The sequence below is a fragment of the Sinocyclocheilus rhinocerous genome, unplaced genomic scaffold (genome assembly GCF_001515625.1).
Source record: "Sinocyclocheilus rhinocerous isolate Xijiao unplaced genomic scaffold, SAMN03320098_v1.1 scaffold711, whole genome shotgun sequence".
Taxonomy (NCBI): Eukaryota; Metazoa; Chordata; class Actinopteri; order Cypriniformes; family Cyprinidae; genus Sinocyclocheilus; species Sinocyclocheilus rhinocerous.
In genome coordinates this window covers 2,927,105-2,948,068 of record NW_015641018.1, presented here as the reverse complement: position 1 = coordinate 2,948,068, position 20,964 = coordinate 2,927,105, and the positions used below count along the sequence as shown (strand labels likewise).

At 36.3% G+C, this 20,964-nt stretch overlaps 2 protein-coding genes across 2 annotated transcripts in view; one reads left to right on the top strand and one right to left on the bottom strand.

Moving 5' to 3' along the window:
* The window catches only part of LOC107753830 (zinc finger FYVE domain-containing protein 9-like), a 21,421-nt gene extending 7,763 nt beyond the window's left edge, over positions 1–13,658 (top strand). Inside the window, exons 3-16 of the mRNA XM_016570090.1 lie at positions 680–779; positions 858–991; positions 1,963–2,068; positions 2,400–2,522; positions 4,301–4,456; positions 4,551–4,778; positions 6,540–6,622; positions 6,728–6,832; positions 8,273–8,423; positions 9,873–9,953; positions 10,845–11,007; positions 11,087–11,192; positions 11,612–11,788; positions 12,998–13,658. Of these exons, the coding sequence (XP_016425576.1) occupies positions 680–779; positions 858–991; positions 1,963–2,068; positions 2,400–2,522; positions 4,301–4,456; positions 4,551–4,778; positions 6,540–6,622; positions 6,728–6,832; positions 8,273–8,423; positions 9,873–9,953; positions 10,845–11,007; positions 11,087–11,192; positions 11,612–11,788; positions 12,998–13,159 (1,875 nt within the window). The 3' untranslated portion in view covers positions 13,160–13,658. The remainder of the gene's footprint in view (positions 1–679; positions 780–857; positions 992–1,962; positions 2,069–2,399; positions 2,523–4,300; positions 4,457–4,550; positions 4,779–6,539; positions 6,623–6,727; positions 6,833–8,272; positions 8,424–9,872; positions 9,954–10,844; positions 11,008–11,086; positions 11,193–11,611; positions 11,789–12,997) is intronic.
* A 5,311-nt stretch (positions 13,659–18,969) lies between these two features.
* Positions 18,970–20,964, bottom strand: part of elovl1b (ELOVL fatty acid elongase 1b) — a 38,580-nt gene continuing 36,585 nt past the window's right edge. The window contains exon 10 of the mRNA XM_016570093.1: positions 18,970–19,629. Within this exon, the coding sequence (XP_016425579.1) occupies positions 19,288–19,629 (342 nt within the window). The 3' untranslated portion in view covers positions 18,970–19,287. The remainder of the gene's footprint in view (positions 19,630–20,964) is intronic.

Here is a 20,964-nt window from a genome sequence, read left to right as displayed (position 1 = left end):
TCGGAACATTCTCTTGCCGTTTACTGTTGCTGTCAGGAACTGTTTTTTAGCGGAAGGACATCATTTAACGAACTTGCTTCAAAAAAGTAACATTTCAATACATACATTTTTGGTTTTAATATTTTCTATTGTGTGGTAACAGTTTTATAAAAGCAATAAGGTACTCGAGGCCGTGCTGTATCGTGAATAAATCACAGCTGAAGGGGTTGCAGGCACGACGTGACCTAACAACGCCCTTCAGCCGTGATTTATTCACGATGCAGCACGGCCTCGAGTACCTTATTGCTTACATACAACAGGTTTATATGAACTGACTGTCAGAAAGAAGAGAGTGCGAGAAAGTGCAGCTGTATCTGTACTGCGAAAAAAGCAGTATTGAAACCGTTTTAGATATTTCGGTATCGATAAGCATCGAAAAATCTATATTTTTGATAACACTAATCAATCAATTGAAACCGGTGTGTACAAAATACAAATTTTTGCTTACTTAAATTTCAAATTTATTAACTCACAAAATTTTGATGAACTGATTGCCTCAAATTTTTGAGTTTTGCCAACTTATTTAGGTTTACAATGTTTGAAGCCAGTGAGTAAAAGATAACAAAATGTTCTTTTTTGTGTGAACTATCCCTTTAAGATGTCATTCTCCTTAAAACATGAACATCTATTTGTTTTGCAGGTGTTTTGTGTGGTGTGCTGTGACCTCAGATTCAAACTGACTCATCTCGGTGGGAAAGAGGGACGTGTCTGTGTCACCTGTCATTCAACTTTGATGAACCGTGAGTGTCGCGGTGGATTCCCCTGCTTATGAGCTTTCACACATTAGTTATACAGTTACAATGATGTTATTTCATCAGGGACGCTTCCCAAGGACCAGAAGAAGGTCTGGTTTGCAGATAATCTACTTCCTCAGTCTGAGAGTAGAAGTGCCAACAGCTCTCCTATTTACAGGAGTGTGTCCCACACAGAGAGGGCTGAGCTCGCTCAGGCGGTATGACCGGACATGTTTCTGCTTCTTCGCTTGTCTATTCTATTTTATTTTCCCTTTAATTTTTGTAAAGTAACTTAAAAAAAAACACTTCTATAATGACCCTATAGAGAGGATGTTTTATTTACTTTATTTGATTTGATTTTATTATGTTTTATTTTAATTTCCCTTTAATCTTTGTGAAGAAATTTTACAAAAACATATTTACACTCTTGTCATGAACCTATAGAGAGGATATTTTATTTAATTTCATTCATTATTTAAATAATTATTTTATTTTAAATTTCCCTCCAGTCTTTGTGAAGAAACTTTAAAAACATTTTTACACTCCTTATGAGGAGTATGTTTTATTTATTTTATTTTACTTTATTTTTAATTTCTCTTAAGTCTTTGTAAAGTAATTTTTATAAAATATTTTTACACTCTTGTAATGACACCATAGAGAGGATATTTTATTTGATTAAATGTTCATTTTATCTAATTATATTTTATTTTTCATTGTAATAATTATTTTATTTGTTTATTATTTTTATTTTAAATTCCCTTTAATCTTTGAAAAGTAACTTCTCTTATAAGAAAAGTAAACACTCTTATAAGGACCCTATAGAGAGAATATTTTATTTTATTCATTGTATGATTTTATTTTAGTTTTTTTTATTTCCCATGAATCTTTCTACAGTAACTTTAAAAAAAAAAAAAAACACCCTTACAATCTCATATTGATTTTTATTTTATTTTTATTTAAGTATTTTATTTGATTTTATAAATATTTTTATTTTAATTTTGTTTCTTTAAACTCTTACAATGGCCCCATTGTGAGGATATTTATTTTTAATTACTATTTTATTCAATATTTTATTTTATTGTTATTTAAATTTCCCTTTATTCTTTGTGAAGTAACCTTTAGAAACAAATATGTTATTACTTTTTGACTTTCTATTAGCGCAATGATTGTCAATGATTTTACACTGTAGGAAGTATCTGACCTTAGAGCTGGAGATGAAGTCAGTGGCAACTCTACAAAACCCACTCCTCCAAAGGACCTTCCCCCTATTCTGACATCAACAGGGGTCAAAGGAGGTATGTGTCCTAATAAGCACACTAGTTCTGACTAATTAGGCTTCACCCAAAATAATTTTTCCAAACCCTCCTTACTTTTTCTGTGGAACAAAAAGATTTTCCATATAATGAATGCATACAATGAACACAAGCAGCTACGCACCAAAAAAGGCCATAAAAGTAGTCCTTTTATGGTGGGAACAACACAAGGGTGAGTAAACAATGACAAAAGTGTTATATTTGGGTAAACCATTGCTAGAGAGAGTCATTATGAGATGTTATCAGTACTTCTAAAGCATTTCAAGAGTGATTTTGAGATTTCAGAGGCTGGTTCTTGTGTTTATTTCTGCAGACTACACTCTGGAGGAGAAGAGAACGGAGTCGTCGCTCTTAGAGGAGCTGGAGAGAGGTCTTGCAGCGCCTCTGGTGTTTGTGCTGAATGCAAACCTGCTGGCCGTTGTGAAGATTGTCAGCTGTATGTCGCTAATGTCTCATTCCACTGTTAATGCATTTTTGGTTTTGGTGATTTGACATGTGGAACTTGTGTGAATCGGTATGGTATATTATATTGTGATTGAAGCTGTTCTGTAGTCTGTCACTGAGTTTGTGTGCGCATGTGTGTTAATGATAAGCTCTGGATATTTTTTACCTGGTATGTATTAATCTAACAGCTGATGACAGCAGAAATGAATGTGACATCTGTCAGTCAGTGCATGTTGCAAGTCTACATGTTCTGTGTGTTTCTGTATGAATGAGTTTCATCTACTACACAAACTCAAACACACGCGACGCTCAAAATGTTTTCAGCCCCTGCGTCTCAATATATGAGACATGAACACACAAACTTCATCTCCAGAACTGCTCGGAAAGTAACTTCACAAGCTTTTCATTGTTTCATTTGAGAAAAAACTACCAAATACACACTGAAACTCAAAGATCTTCACAACAAACTGCCAAAATAAGTTTGTTTTAAGACATTATGACAGAAATATATTATTGTGTACTAAAGATTTACTTCTCAAAATAATAATGATAATGATGTTATTATTTTTAAGGAATTTCGTGCAACAAAGATATTTTACATCCATGATTTAATTTATAGAGTGCATTTTATTTGACAAAAATAAAAATGCAATTTTTTTGCTGTAAATTGTTATATTTTATTTTCAATCTATAAATAGATTGATTAAAATTTTATTTATTTTTTTATTTTTTTATAAAAGCTGCTTAAACACTTTAATTTGACTAAGGCCTTGTCCTGGCTTAAAGGGGTCATATGATGCGATTTCAATTTTTCCTTTCTCTTTGGAGTGTTACAAGCTCTTGGTGCATAAAGAAGATCTGTAAAGTTGCAAAGACTAAAGTCTCAAATCCAAAGAGATATTCTTTATAAAAGTTAAGAGTCAGCCACACCTACCTAAAACGGCTCGTTCTAACACGCCCCCACATATCTACCTCACTATGTGGGAAGATTTGCATAACGCCGCCCAAATGTTCACGCAAAGAAAGAAGGCGTAACTTTTACTCTCGCTGTAGTATTGTTGCTGCTGCCATGTCGTGATGGCGCTGTGTGCTTCATTGTGAAAGCGAAACTACTTTGTTTAGTCTTCCAAAAGAGGACGATATCCGCTCACTCAAGCCGGCCTCCGCTAAGCGGAGTCCAGCCCGGGGTCGTCACATGTGGTTGCCACAAGCCCGCCGGCCGCTCCTTCGTCAAATCCGCCGGCCACTCACTCAAGCCCGGTGTGTGTGATGCTGTGTGTTTCGTTGTGAAAGCGAAACGAAACAATAATGTACAGTATGTGGAAAATAATGTGTTTTTTTAACCTTAAACCGCATAAACACATTTCATTACACCAAATACACAAAATAATGTTCTTTTTAGCAACATCATATGACCCCTTTAAATGTGAAAGTTTTTTTTATTATACACCATTTTTGATGATAAATTTGTATTAAATTATGAAGCACAGATTGCAGAAAAATAAAATGGAAAACAGGATTTAGGGAAAAATAAAACTGATTTAATGGGGCCCTAAATTAAAGCTCTGTGGAGTTTATTTGTGAACAAACAAGTAATGTTTACATTCATTCTCAAGGTCTAACAAACATGTGGAAAGCATTTCCTTATATTTTATGATATGGAAAAGCTATAATGATTAAAAAAAAAATCCATATTGCCCAGCCCTAACTACTGATAACAATATGCTAGTGTGTTCATGTGATCACTAAGGTGTTTTTGTGCTCCTATAGATGTGAACCGGCGGTGTTGGTGTGTTATGTCGAAGGGCATGCATGCTGTGGGACAGCCAGAGGTGGTCATTTTACTGCAGTGCTTGCCTGAAGAGAAGAGATTCCCGACGGATATTTTCAATCATTTCATTCAGATCTACTGGGATGCCCAGACAGGTGAACCTTGCACAGGATGTTACTCAACCATAAAACTAAAACCAAACATCTGCAATGTCTTGATAGTTCTTGATCTTGCTTTTTCTTCAAGCAGCAGGAAAGCTTCTGAATCACCTAAGTCACTCTTTGGTATCCCGAGGGTTTCTGGGTAATAACGAGCACGCTGGCTTTCTGTACGTGCATCCGACGTTTCAGTCTCTGGAGGGCCTGCCTTTACCTGCACCGCCCTTCCTGTTCGGGCTCCTCATGCTCCGTGCAGAGGCTCCATGGGCCAAAACCTTTCCCCTGAGACTCATGCTGCGTTTAGGAGCGGAGTACAGATGTAAGAAAACTGAATAAACCTAAGATTAATATACACTGCCATTCAAAATTTGGGGTCTTTATGATTTTATGTGTTTGAAAGAAGTCTCACCAAGGCTGCATTTATTTGATGAAAAATGCTGTAAAAATGGTAATGCTGTGAAATGTTTTTACCATTTAAACCTGTTTTCTGTTTGAATATATTTTAAAATGTAATTTATTCCTGTGATGGTAAAGCTAAATTTTCGGCAGCCATTACTCCGGTCATGTTCAAAGTTTACGGTCTTTTTTTTTTTTTTTAAAGAAAGGACACATTAAATTTATCAGAAGTGACAGTAAAGAAATTTATAATGTTACGGAAGATTTCTATTTCAAATAAATGTTGTTCTTTTGAACTTTCTATTCATCAGAGATCCTGAATAAAATATGTAAAAAAAATATTGATAATATAAAATGTTTCTTGAGCAGCAAATCAGCATATTAGAATGATTTCTGCAGGAGCATGTGACACTGAAGACTGGAGCAATGATGCTGAAAATTCAGCTTTGCATCACAGGAATAAATTATATTTTAAAATATATTAAAATAGAAATCTGTTATTTTAAATTGTAATAAATTGTGACTGTTTTTACTGCATTTTTGAGCAAACAAATGCAGCCTTGGTGAGCATAAAAGACTTCTTTCAAAAACATTTAAAAATCTTACTGATCCCAGACTTTTAAAGGGTTAGTTCACCCCAAAATGAAAGTTCTGTCATGAATTACTCCCCCTCATGTCATTCCAAACCCGTAAGACCTTCGTTCATCTTCGGAACACAAATTAAGATATTTTTGATGGAATCTGAGAGCTCTCAGACCCTGCACAGACAGCAACACAACTGAAATGATCCCAGACACAGAAACGTAGCAAGGACATCGGTAAAACAGCCATGTGACATCAGTGGCTCAACTTCAATTTTGCAAAGCTACGAGAATACTTTTTGTGTGCAAAGAAAACAAAAATGACGACTTTATTCAACAATTCTTCTCCCCCGAGTTACTGTCTTCTGCCATTTTGGAGAGTATCACAACACATACGCACGCTTTACCCTAAGTGTAAACAACGCTGATTACGTTCATGCGCGCGCTTTCCCCCCTAACGTAAACAACGCCGATTACGTTCAGTGGATAATCTCCAAAATGGCAGAAGACGTAACTCGGGGGAGAACAATTGTTAAATAAATTGTTATTTTTCTTTTCTTTTCGCACAAAAAGTATTCTCGTAGCTTCGCAAAATTGAAGTTTAACCACTGATGTCACATGGACTATTTTACCGATGTCCTTGCTACGTTTCTGTCTGGGAACATTTCAGTTGCGTTGCTGTCTATGGGAGGGTCAGAGAGCTCTCAGATTCCATCAAAATATCTTAAGTTGTGTTCCGAAGATGAACGAAGGTCTTACGAGTTTTGAACGACATGAGGGGGAGTAATTAATGACAGAATTTTCATTTTGGGGTGAACTAATCCTTTAAAATGGTAGCATACTATGATTTGGGACAGCTACTTATTTGGCATACTATTTAGTGTGAATAATATGCAAATTGAGATGCAGAGTTATGATTTCTAAGATCTTAACAGCTCTTATTTTTTGGTCTTTTTTTGTTATTTGTTAACTGTCGTTCTTACAAAATTAATAAAAACTAAACTGAGAAAAGCTCTAATGACATTAATTTTCTCTGTATGCATTATTGTATGGTCTCAGGAAGCATAGCGATTGAGTTTTTTGTGTTTTCTGCTGTCCTGTAGTCTATCCCTGTCCCTTGTTCAGTGTGCGCTTCAGAGAGCCTCTCTTCGGACCCGTCAACAACAGTATAATGAGACTCTTAGTGGTGAGACTTGTGACCTGTTTCAATTACTCTTTCTTGTCATGCTGCTTCCTGTTTAGTTCATTTGATGTCTTTTAATTGATTTCCATTCTTTTTTGGTTCTCACAGGATTTCCGTTTTTACCGTTACACACTGCCAACAGTGCCGGGGCTCGTGGTTGATCTAGAGGCTAGAAGCACCTGTATAAGAATCCCTAAAACACGTCATCCAGAGGTACTATAACACCACGCTAGATGCTGGAATACACTATACAAATGTTTCCCCGATTTACAGTCTGGACAAGTTGATGCTAGTTGACAAATGTCAGAGCCATTCAGCAGATTTGAGTTGACAGATTTTATAGAAAATTGCGTAGTTTATGATGGTCCCAGATTCTGATTTTCCAGACGGAGGATATCAAACATGTTAGTTTTAGTGTTCACACACAGTTCAGTAATTTACGGGAGTCACGACCTTATTCTACAATCGTATTGACTCCCGAAAGAGTATATATTTCAGGTAGCGACAACCGCATTTACAGAAATGTACAGTGTGTAAAGAATTGAACAGAACAACTAGTTGTTAATGACGAGTTTAAAAGCATGTCAGAGTTTAGTCTTTTCTGTATGTGTGGTGAAGAAATCACAGGATACGTTTTGAATCAGTGTTGCCAGATCCTGCTAGAAAAAATAAACAGCAAATGAGAGCAAGTCAATAATAAACTCAAATCCAAACTGTAATCTTGGAAATAAGCTGCATACCACAATATAGTGACCTGCACCCGCCCACTTTATTAACTCCAGAAACTGGATTGCTTTATGAGCCGAGCCCAAACAACAAGCCCAAAGATGCTTGATAAGCGTTGCTTAAAATAAGTGAATATGGCACCCCTTAAAGAGTAAGCTCTGTGAAGTAGCCTTCCAAACATAAGCAAAACACAATGGCTCTGTTCACTGTGATTTAGTTAAAATCGTTGAACACAACGAGTCTTTGGTTGCTGTAATATCACTTTGGTTGAAAATAGCGGATACCAAACATGTGAGACGCCAGAACGTTGCAATGGTTACCATGCTTTCGTTGCGATTTTTAAAGCGAGTTCTGTTCCGTACACACACAAATCAATAATTTAGTGGATTTAGTGGATAACAAGGCCTCTGACAAAAACTTTAAATTATTTTATCGGCAAATTGGTTTTGAAAAAGACCGATACCGATAACCATAAAAATGCTTAATATCTGTGCTGATAATCGGCCAGGCCGATAATCGGTCAACCCCTAATTTAAAAGCTTATAAATAATTTTATTGGCAAATCGGTTTTGAAAATGACCGATACCGATAACCATAAAATGTTTTTATATTGGTGCTGATAATCGGTCGACCCCAAATTTAAATGCAGTTGTCACTCCTGAAACTTTACAGTGTATACACGGCCTTAGTGTATACCAACATAAAATCATCTCAAATATAACCGTGAATTGTTCTGAATAGAAAATTTGAAAAATATAATTTCCAAAGTAGATGGTAAGAGCATGATATTTGTGGTTGTTTGTGCCTTGAGTATCAGAAGGTTTATCATCAAAATGGAGTTGAATAGATAAGCAGACCTGAGTTAAAGTGTAATTCCTTCATTTCTTTGGGTAATGAGGGTTTTGTCTCTCTCTGCTGGTGTTTTAGCTACTGAAGGTGCTGAATAAGTCTAATGAGAAAGTGCTGGCCCTGGGCGCCTGCTTTAACGAGCAGGCCGACTCTCATCTCATTTGCGTGCAGACGGCAGATGGACAGTACCAGACGCAGGCCATCAGCATTCACAGCCAGCCACGCAGAGGTGAGAGAGAGTGAACATCCCAACACTCACGTCAGCTTATAGACACAAATATCTGTTGTTTCCTTGATTGTTTTGTTTTGAATATTAGTACAGTGGTCGAAAAAAAGTATTTGGACACATTTTGCACCTAGAACTGTATGAATGTCATTGCATAGTATAATAAACTATCAAACCTATGTATTTATTAACCCTTGTGCTGTGTTGAAAATCATTTACCTGATTTGGTCAAAAATGCCCAGCCTTGTAAATCTCTCATTATTATCATGAAATATTGGATTTGATCTCTCTGTCACCTTGTTTTCTTCCAGTTAGCACAGGTTTTGTGTTTCGTTTTGGAACTGGTTAACGATTAATCATTGATCTGAGTACCCGTAGAAATCAGTTCATTCATCCTTAGGGACATTTTCGTCTTTTTAATTTTTCGAATAATTTTTTATTTTTAAAGAAACGTGCTGCAAATAGTCACAACACAAACAAATAAAGACAATTTTTTTTTAGCCTAAATAATCTGACGAAATACACAATTACTGTAACTGTGAAAGGTTATGTAAGATGGCCAACTTACTTTACAACTTCCCTTACAAAAAGTAACCACAGCCTATGGTATTAAAATGAATGAATGAATTAATAAATGTATTATATAAAAAATAAATAAAAACAAAAAATGGTTACTATATAATGGTTTCTGTTTTTGCAGTGCATTTCTTTATTTGTTTGTGTTGTGAGCATTTGCAGCACATGTGCTGTCAAACTGATGAAGATGTTTTCTTTATTTGCTGGTGCTTTTTTCTATTTGCATGTGTTTTCTGAAGTTGCAGCATGTTGAGCTCTCTCGGCAATCCGTAATTTTCCATCTGATGATGACATTGTCTCAGGTTTGCCCTATAGAGAAAAGTACAATTCAAAATGAATGTTGTTGCTAATCATTGACATATACACAACTGTAATAATCCAAAAACAAACTAACAAAAAAATCTGCTTAGCATGTAGTATAAGGTAATTAATTAATTTGATGGTGTTTTGTCCTAAAAAAACAACAACAACAGTGGCATTGTATTAAATGGCATTTAAAGGGTTAAAATCCTGAAAATTTTTGGTAGTTATGATCAGCATAAAAAAAAAATGTCAGTGAAAGTAGAAAAAAATATAAATATATAATATTTTAATGACTATTTTTTGACACAGACATGTTTGTCTTCCAAGGAACTCTGTGTACCTTTTTTAAATTGATGCACAAGGGTTCATTTATAATTTATTTAATATTATTACATTATTCAATATGACAAACAATATAGTAAATTCTAAACTACATCAACAAAGGACTGATTAATTTGTCTTTCCTTAAACGCACACTTGAGGGCGCTGTCTGACAGTCTTGAAAAGCGTTCGGTCGTTTGTTGACTGGATTCTCTAACTGAATCTAAATCTGTGTTTCTGTTCACCTTTCAGTCACTGGCTCCTGTTTTTTTGTGTTCAGTGGAGCGCTCAAACCTTCATCAGGGTACTTGGCCAAGTCCAGCATTGTGGAAGGTTATGATTTGTTCATTTCTGTGTTTCATTAAAGCAGCACATCACTTATTTTCCTAAGGCATTTATATTGTAGAAATAAATTTATGAGATAGTCTTGACTTTTTAAAAATATTTTAATTAATCATTTTGAACTCAAGACTTCAATTCAAAAAGCAAACAAAAGCTGTAATTTAAAGGGGTCATATGATGTTGCTAAAAAGAACATTATTTTGTGTATTTGGTGTAATGAAATGTGTTTATGCGCTTTAAGGTTAAAAAAACACATTATTTTCCACATACTGTACATTATTGTTTCTCCTCTATGCCCCGCCTTTCTGAAACGCGTCGATTTTAACAAAGCTCATCGGTTGGAAAAGCGAGGTGTGCTGTGATTGGCCAGCTATCCAGTGTGTTGTGATTGGCCGAATACCTCAAGTGTGTGACGTAAATGTTACGCCCCTTACCATATTGTGATGTGTTTAAACGAGGCGTTTTAGGAGGGCGTGGACCAGTCTTCACTTTTATAAAGAATATCTCTTTGGGTTTGATACTTTAGTCTTTGCAACTATCTGTTCACGAACAGCTTGTACCACTCCAAAGAGAAAGGAAAACTTGAAATCGCATCATATGACCCCTTTAAGTGACTTGAAGGCAATTTCAAGCAAATTGATAAACGGTGTGCACAAAATATAGCCTATGTGTGATTATAGTATGTATTCTCTTAACGAATAAAACATGATATTTCTTAAGAAAACACTGTTAGAAAATATATAGTTATCATCAAAACACATGAAATGTACCCTAAATTATAGCATGAGCCCTATCTAACTTGAACATGTGCAGGAGTGTAGGTGTACTGTATACAGTATATGTGCATGTGCTAAGATTCCATGCATCTGCTCAATGTTACAGATGGTTTGATGGTGCAGGTAACCATGGAGGCCATGGCTGACTTACGTCGATCTCTACGGGACATGAAGGACTTCACAGTCACCTGTGGAAAACTCCCCCCAGCAGAGAGGCAGGAATATGTGCACATTCAGTGGCAGGACGAAGAGCCGCGCTTCAATAAAGGGTTAGAAACAAATATATATACATATACAGTTAGTCTAAAGCTGTGCTGGTTTCCTCTAATTCTGCCCTGTATCTCACAGCATCATCAGCCCCATCGATGGCAAGTCTATGGAGTCTCTCACAAACATCAAGACCCATCAGCGCTTAGAATACAGAGCCAATGGGAAGCTCATACGCTGGACAGAGGCAAGCAGGTTTACCTGTGACTTGTGGAGTGTTTGTGTTTTTAGTACGTTTGCTCATTTTTAGAGTTAGGGATAGATATAAACCCTGAATCTTAAAGGGATAGTTCGCCCCAAACTGAAAATGATGTCATAATTAATTAATTTAAAAAATAGATAAAAATATATATATATATTTTCAGTTAATATTTAATAAATTTTTGCTTATTTTAGAGTCAAATCAGAGTGGTATAGAGGTACAAATATGGAAAATGGAGTACATATAGGGCTTTTTTAATGTCTTTATTTTGATTTATGCTTATGGATTAAGTGCTTGCTGCACCTTAGTGGTTTTATCTAAATTTGATTACATTTCAGTTACTGAAAATGCTTTTGAAAACTACTTTCAACAACCGGTTAATTCACGTTTGAATTTCTTCACAGGTGTTTTACCTGCTGAAAGATCAACATCCAAATGCTCTTAATAACCACACCAGCCATAACCGTCTGACAGAGCGTCTTGCGCGGGCGTTCTGCCTGGCACTGTGTCAGTCTCTCTGTTTGCTGAAGGAGGATGGCATGACCAAACTGGCACTGAGGGTCACCCTGGACGGCCAGAAGGTGAGACAGTGATCATTTTGTCCACAGCTGTTGTGCCACAGATTATTTTTTCCCCCCATTGTAATCATTTATTGGACACAGAAGTAATTAACCAAACTAAATAATGATAATAATAATCATCATTTTTAAACTAAAATATATTGGTACAATTTTAAAAGTACTCATATACATTAATTTTACTGAATTACTAATTTGTGCGTAGATAGATAGATAGATAGATAGATAGATAGATAGGTAGGTACAATTAATTTTACTCATATTATTCATCATGTATACAGAGAGTGATGAGTAAATGAGTTAAATAAATGCATGAGTATTTTATAAATTTGTGTAAAAAATAATTTACATTAGGTTATTGCAATATAATATAACAATATTTAAAATGTCATGTTTATATAACATTTATAATATTTTAAATGTCATGTTTATATAAAAAAGTGTTTATGTAAAAAAAAAAAAATTTAATTAATTCATATTTTACAGATAATATTTTACACATATAATATTTTTATTTTTCACATTTTCATAGGTTTTTATTGGGGCTGTCAAGCAATTAAAAATTTTAATTGAATTATATGATGTGCTGATCTAATTAATCGCAAATAATTATAAATATTTTTAAACTTAATATATTGGTTTTATGAATATACATTTTATGAATAGTCGTATACATTCACTTATTTAACTCAATTACGTGTCTCTTTCTTTCTCTGTGTGTGTGTGTGTGTATAATATGTTTAAGCTAGATAGATATATTGGTACAAAATACTCATATAAATTCATTTCTTTTACTCAATTACACATCTCTTTCTGTATATATATATGTGATGTAGTTAAAAGTATATTTACACATTGTCTACCGGTGTCCTTCAAAAAACCCCAAAACTCTTTATTCCTTATCACATGTACTGTACCTCATCTATTGACTTTTCCAAGGCTGCTAGATTTTTGTATTCCAGAACTGTATTCTTAATTTCAGACTGGATCTCAGATGTAACATATAGACTTTCAGTTGTTGTAATCACTGTAGTTCAGTATTGTGTCAGGAGTGTAGCATGTGAGTGTGATCTGCGTGACTTTCTCCCCAATGACGCCAATCTTCTGCTTTACTATTAGTGCTGTATTTTGATTAAATGTCTGGGGTTTTGAGCAAAGGTCAAGACACCGAAGGACAAAAGTTTTCTTATCATCATTTCTTTAATCTTTCAGATGGAGTTCTTGGCAGGCAGTAACGGGCAGCGCCTTCCAGCTCCGTACCAGGAATGTCTTAACCAATCATTAACGTCTGTGGTGCAGAGTAACTCTCAGTACCAGGGTCTCGCCGCCTGCCAGCTGGAGCTCATCTTCTATATTCTGGAGGACACATCGTAGAGACGGACCACCCACTGTCACATGTGCCAACACTCCCAGAAACCTCACGAGCAAAACCTTTGAGTTCAGTATCATTTGAGAGTGGAATGTAGTAGACGTCCCCATGCGGCAGCTTATTTTAGTAGTTTAGTCAATACCCTACTGCTCACTGTGAAAGGGTCTGGGCTTACAACATCAGATGACTTACCTAAACTACTAATATCTCTCAGTCATCACTAGAGGCCGACCGATGTATCATTTTAGCTGATCAATCGACACCAGTAACAGCTCTTGGAACTATTGCATAATGGCAAAAATGAACACTTGTGGAAGCCCATTTCTGCCTCAGAGTTATAAAAACATAATTCATGGTATTACTCATAATTGCAACCTCATACCTCGCTATTGCAATGATTTCTAGTAATTGATTTCTCGTAAAACTTTCTATCTCACAATTTGGACACAAAATGCGACCGTTTCTCTCAGTTGCACTTCTTATCTCACTATAACTTTCTTGTAATTGCAGCATCATATTTCAATATTGTGACTATTTCTCACAATTGTGACTTCTTATAATTCGTCACTTTTTATTACTTGTTATTGCAACGTTAACCTCATATCTTGCCATTGCAACTATTTCTCTTAATTGTGAGTTTATATCTCGCAGTTGCAGCTTTCTTGTAATTGCGGCTATTTCTCATAATTGTAACTTTATATCTCACAATTGACCCTTCGCAAAGACCCGCCCCCCCTTACTTACTGTTGCTATGTCCGACAAGCCATGGCAATCTCATGTTCTCACGCAGTGAAAAATACATCACAGAGCAAAGAAGACCGTGACAATGCGCCGACAGATAAGACAGAGCAGGTTACTTCTGGTATGAAACAAAGTATCAGCTTTCAAATTTTGTCATTTTGTACGAAATTCAAACAATAAATGCCGTTTTGTGGCTCTTTAATGTGTTGTGACAGATTTGTGTATTGCCTCAGTTCAAGCAGCATGTGAAACGATCGTCTCTTCCTCTTTACTAGATATAGTGCAAAATAAACATGAATAAACATCAGAAGGTATCTTGTTTCAATCGCGGAAAGACGTCAATACACCGTTTTTCAAGTTAAAGTCCGATACACCACCATGGTGTATTGATGTCTTTCTACAGTTAAAACAAGATACCTTCTGATGTTCATTTCACGCTATAACTAGTAAAGAGGAAGAGACACTTGAACTGAGCTCTACAGCGATCTGTCACGACACATTAAAGAGCCACAAAACAGTATTTATTGTTTGAATTTCTTTAAAAAATGACCAATTTAGAAAGCCGAGACTTTGTTTCATAGCAAAAGTAACCTGCTCTGTCTTGTCTGTCGGTGTGTTGTCGGTTTCCTCTTTGCTCTGCCATGTATTTTTCACTGCGTGAGAACATGAGGTGTGGTGTGAGGGCACCATGGCTTGTCGGACATAGCAACAGTAACGAAGGTGGGCGGGTCTTTGCAAAGGGTCAATTGCGACTTGTAATTTCAGCTATTTTGCGAGTTCTTTAATTCTTGTAAATCCATTTCTTTCAATTACGACTTTGAATCTCGTAATTGCTACTTTTTATTACTAATAAATACTACTTTATTTCCACCAGAGTAAAAAATAACGTATAACTGTATTTCTTTTAACTGCAACCTGATATCTCGCTATTTTGACAATTTCTTTTTTTTACTCATAATTATTTTATTTCCACCTCAGAGCAAAGCGTTAATTATGACTATATCTCACAGTTGAAACATTCTAGTAATTTAATAATTTAAATGCGACTTTATTTCTTAGAATCTAAACTTCTCATCTCACAACTGTGATTCTTTCTCATAACTGCAATTATTTCTCAATCGCAAAATCGCAACATTTATGTAATTGCAACCTTGTGTCTACCAATTACGATTATTTCTCGCAACTGTGACTTCGTCTCTCACTTGTGACCGTTTCGTATAATTGATTTATTTCTCATAACTGAGACCGTACAATACCTCATTATTGCAAATTAAGTTTTCAAAAAAATTTTTTTTTTATTTTCGACTTAATTACTTTTTTTAAACTCTGAGGCAGTACTAGGCTTCCAGATTCTCTAGAGATCGACCAAAGCCTCCCGTGGAGAATGCTTGGTTTGTTGTGCTGTGACTACACTAAAGAACAGAGCCAGACACAAGACAGGATATGAATTTGAATTCTTACATTAACCAGTATACTTACTGACTCATCAAAGTCAGTACTGCATTTCAGAGGGTTAAGTTAAAGTTACGCATTCACAAGAACTTAAATGTTAACGTTTTCAGTATTCCGATACCACAAAACCCATTATCGGTCGACCTCTAGTCATGGCCAAAGGCTCATCTGTGACAAATTGACGTAGCTGTCTGTAGTTTGTACTGTAGTCTGGACTTTTTCTGTAGACTTCAGCTCGGTCAGAAACAGGATTTGAAACTTGAGGCCTGAAACATGCTGACAAATGAGGACCAAAATACTACATGAAATTCCAGAGTGAATGAGATTTATGAGCATGACATGATATTGGAGAGAGTTTCTTCTAGTCTTCCACATGTAGAACTCATTGTAGCCTTGACGATCTCTGTTGTTGCTGATAAATGCGTGAGGATGATTTCCTCCCGAGTCACTGTACAAATCCCATGTAACGCCCTGTTCTCCCAGCTTGCCGAGAGGAGCGCCCTGACCTCTGCCCTACATTAACGCACACCTGCCTGGAAAAAAGGCGCTAGGAATTCAGCCAAGCAAACAAAGACGACGCTTGGATAAACAGGAGCGAGAATTATAGGCACTAACTCTCGAGCACTGTGAGCTCGAAGTCATTTGTTCCTACGCGACCTCGTCGAACTGTCTTCTGACCTCCCTCACACACACACACACACAGCGTAGGATGCTTGCTCATCTGGTCTTCCTCTGTTGCTTTTCAGGAACTGAATGGTCTTTTTGTTTACACTCAACATGCTGCACATACTTGAGATGACAAATGCAGATTATGAAGGAGTAATGCGGCATGCACACACTGCGTTTCTTCATAAAGTGCATCCGATGAAAGCTGACCGACTGAACCCAAAACACGAGAAACGACAAGAGCGAAGAAGCAGAGGTACTCTTGCATTCTTGTAAATGATTAAAAAGTATTTTAATATGTCAAGCATTTGCATTGGATATGCCACGTGCAAATTTCAGCTGGAATTGTAGGTCAAATGACTTGCACAGGTTTTATTCAAGAAGGAACTACAATGTGCCATCAAACCGCATAACATGTGAAATAAACAGATAACTCTGTATTTTAAAATGGAATTTATTTTTTGTATTTGATTCAAGAGTAACTATTTTTTACCGTATCAATCCCGTTAGTTTATAAGGTAAAACTATTTACAGGTGTAATTCAAGTTTACTGATGTTGACTGTACAGTGTCTGCTATTGGAGAAGTATGAAACACACATGGGGGTGTGTGTGTGTGTGCCCATCTGTGGATTCATTCTGTTGAGATGAACGTCATGAGCAACATCAGCGGAGGATGGATCCAGTCAGTACTATTCCTCTTCTCTTCATACATTGTGCTCAATAATTATTCTTTAGATTAATTTATGACAAAAAAATAAAATATACAAACGGGGTCAAACGGATTCACATCCCCATGTACTTATTTAATGTACATATTAAAAAACAAAAACACAAGATTTGAAAACGAAAAGTCCCAAAACACTCTTTGGACTCCATAGGGCTTGGTGCAGGTTCTCCTGGTCATCCGTTTTGGGTCTTCTCTTCCTGAGCTCTCAGGCTTTCTTCATCTTGCCGTTGAGAGTGCAGCCGTTCTCGTGGTGTTTCTTCCCGTTGCTCAGGCCGTTTTCGTGCATGCCGTGGCCGTTTGAAACCACCGATGAGCCGTTGGCGACTGTGGTGGATCCGTTGGCCGTGCCGTTCTGGGCGAGCTGTTTGGTGTTCTTTGGTAGCCTCTTGCCCTTCACGTACGCCTGGTACCAGAAGTTAGAGAACAGCACGAAGAAGAAGGTCCCATACATCCAGATGAGGTGGATGAACAGAGGCACCTGGTAGTCGCAGCTCTCCATGAAGTACCACTGGGTTGCGTGAAGGGACACCAACACAAACTGAGTCTGTAATGAAGAGTAAGAAGGTCTAAGTGTCTGGAATACACAGCTCTTTAATTATTACTAAATATAAATATATATACACACATACACACACAAATCCCCACCCGCACACTATTCAATTAAATTCATAATTTTATATATATATATAACAATTGAATAATCATATATATATATATAATATTATTTCTCATAACTGAGACCGTACAATACCTCATTATTGCAAATTAAGTTTTCAAAAAAATTTTTTTTTTATTTTCGACTTAATTACTTTTTTTAAACTCTGAGGCAGTACTAGGCTTCCAGATTCTCTAGAGATCGACCAAAGCCTCCCGTGGAGAATGCTTGGTTTGTTGTGCTGTGACTACACTAAAGAACAGAGCCAGACACAAGACAGGATATGAATTTGAATTCTTACATTAACCAGTATACTTACTGACTCATCAAAGTCAGTACTGCATTTCAGAGGGTTAAGTTAAAGTTACGCATTCACAAGAACTTAAATGTTAACGTTTTCAGTATTCCGATACCACAAAACCCATTATCGGTCGACCTCTAGTCATGGCCAAAGGCTCATCTGTGACAAATTGACGTAGCTGTCTGTAGTTTGTACTGTAGTCTGGACTTTTTCTGTAGACTTCAGCTCGGTCAGAAACAGGATTTGAAACTTGAGGCCTGAAACATGCTGACAAATGAGGACCAAAATACTACATGAAATTCCAGAGTGAATGAGATTTATGAGCATGACATGATATTGGAGAGAGTTTCTTCTAGTCTTCCACATGTAGAACTCATTGTAGCCTTGACGATCTCTGTTGTTGCTGATAAATGCGTGAGGATGATTTCCTCCCGAGTCACTGTACAAATCCCATGTAACGCCCTGTTCTCCCAGCTTGCCGAGAGGAGCGCCCTGACCTCTGCCCTACATTAACGCACACCTGCCTGGAAAAAAGGCGCTAGGAATTCAGCCAAGCAAACAAAGACGACGCTTGGATAAACAGGAGCGAGAATTATAGGCACTAACTCTCGAGCACTGTGAGCTCGAAGTCATTTGTTCCTACGCGACCTCGTCGAACTGTCTTCTGACCTCCCTCACACACACACACACACAGCGTAGGATGCTTGCTCATCTGGTCTTCCTCTGTTGCTTTTCAGGAACTGAATGGTCTTTTTGTTTACACTCAACATGCTGCACATACTTGAGATGACAAATGCAGATTATGAAGGAGTAATGCGGCATGCACACACTGCGTTTCTTCATAAAGTGCATCCGATGAAAGCTGACCGACTGAACCCAAAACACGAGAAACGACAAGAGCGAAGAAGCAGAGGTACTCTTGCATTCTTGTAAATGATTAAAAAGTATTTTAATATGTCAAGCATTTGCATTGGATATGCCACGTGCAAATTTCAGCTGGAATTGTAGGTCAAATGACTTGCACAGGTTTTATTCAAGAAGGAACTACAATGTGCCATCAAACCGCATAACATGTGAAATAAACAGATAACTCTGTATTTTAAAATGGAATTTATTTTTTGTATTTGATTCAAGAGTAACTATTTTTTACCGTATCAATCCCGTTAGTTTATAAGGTAAAACTATTTACAGGTGTAATTCAAGTTTACTGATGTTGACTGTACAGTGTCTGCTATTGGAGAAGTATGAAACACACATGGGGGTGTGTGTGTGTGTGCCCATCTGTGGATTCATTCTGTTGAGATGAACGTCATGAGCAACATCAGCGGAGGATGGATCCAGTCAGTACTATTCCTCTTCTCTTCATACATTGTGCTCAATAATTATTCTTTAGATTAATTTATGACAAAAAAATAAAATATACAAACGGGGTCAAACGGATTCACATCCCCATGTACTTATTTAATGTACATATTAAAAAACAAAAACACAAGATTTGAAAACGAAAAGTCCCAAAACACTCTTTGGACTCCATAGGGCTTGGTGCAGGTTCTCCTGGTCATCCGTTTTGGGTCTTCTCTTCCTGAGCTCTCAGGCTTTCTTCATCTTGCCGTTGAGAGTGCAGCCGTTCTCGTGGTGTTTCTTCCCGTTGCTCAGGCCGTTTTCGTGCATGCCGTGGCCGTTTGAAACCACCGATGAGCCGTTGGCGACTGTGGTGGATCCGTTGGCCGTGCCGTTCTGGGCGAGCTGTTTGGTGTTCTTTGGTAGCCTCTTGCCCTTCACGTACGCCTGGTACCAGAAGTTAGAGAACAGCACGAAGAAGAAGGTCCCATACATCCAGATGAGGTGGATGAACAGAGGCACCTGGTAGTCGCAGCTCTCCATGAAGTACCACTGGGTTGCGTGAAGGGACACCAACACAAACTGAGTCTGTAATGAAGAGTAAGAAGGTCTAAGTGTCTGGAATACACAGCTCTTTAATTATTCATAACTAAATGTAATATATATATATATATATATAAACACACGCACACACAAAGTGGTGGCAAAAATGATTAGAGCACTAGTATTTTTACCAGCTAAAAAATGGTTTTAAGTCAGTTATTTCTTTTGCTGCAGTGTGTCTGTAGGAAATATCATTTACATCTAATTTCATTGTAAAATAAAATTGTATAATAAATATTTATAAAATGAAATTTAGTATAATTATTTATAATACATACATACTAAACAGACATAATCCACTCAAGTGAGCTGTTAAATTTAAATCTTGGTCTATGAATAATGACTTCCATTTCAATTTGCTTCTCAACTTCAGAAGTCTTGAAATATAGTTCACTGGTTGAAAAACCTCTTCTTTTTTCTTTTTTTCTTTTAAATGAGCATTTTTATCAGGCTCCTTTGTTTAGGTTCAGTAATTTCAATGTAATGGCAAAGAAAAGGTTATTAGTTTGTGAATGCCTTATTTTAAAAAATGTCCAATGTTATTTTCATAGGAGCGAGATAAAAGAAAAATCTTAGACGGACTGAAGAGGTTTTTGCATCTGAAGTCGATATATGGGTAGTGGCAGTAAAAGCAGTAAAAAATGCTTTTTTTGTAAAAGACCTTTTTTGAAAAAGAAATGCATATATTTATAGTCCGATCTGTCCGATCTTTGAGAAAATATAAAGGGTCACTAACTTCGTCAATTTTTTCACTGCTTTAACATTTTTACTTAACTGTACCATAAATTTGTCCTATGGTGTGACATGGCAAAAAAATAAATAAAAAAAATAAATAAAAACTCTTAATACATAAATTGCATGAGAGAGATTTATATTCATTGTTAGACACTTATTTTCATATAGTGCTATTTATTTAATATGAAATTATAATTAACATAATTTCTCCCCCATGACTTGTTGGATAATTTCAAGACAAACTTTGACAACAAGACAAACTTTGCTGTCATTCGTTCAAAACTGCTGAAAATTCCACCATTTTTAGTTGAGTGATATTTGTATCTCCCCTATTGCAATACTCAACTGTTTTTTGAAGATATTTTGAGATAAAAACCAATCTGGTTCTTTTATGTGTGTAACACCATAGGACATTACGTCACACTAAAGGACAGAAATGGTAGTTAAGTTATTTCGATTTAATTTTGAACATGTCAAAGGAGAAAGTTTAATTTTGATACAAACAATATCAACATGTTTTTTTAAACAAAACAAAAAAATAGTTTATCATCAACAAAATTCAGTCTCTTAGTCAATCAGTATGTTACT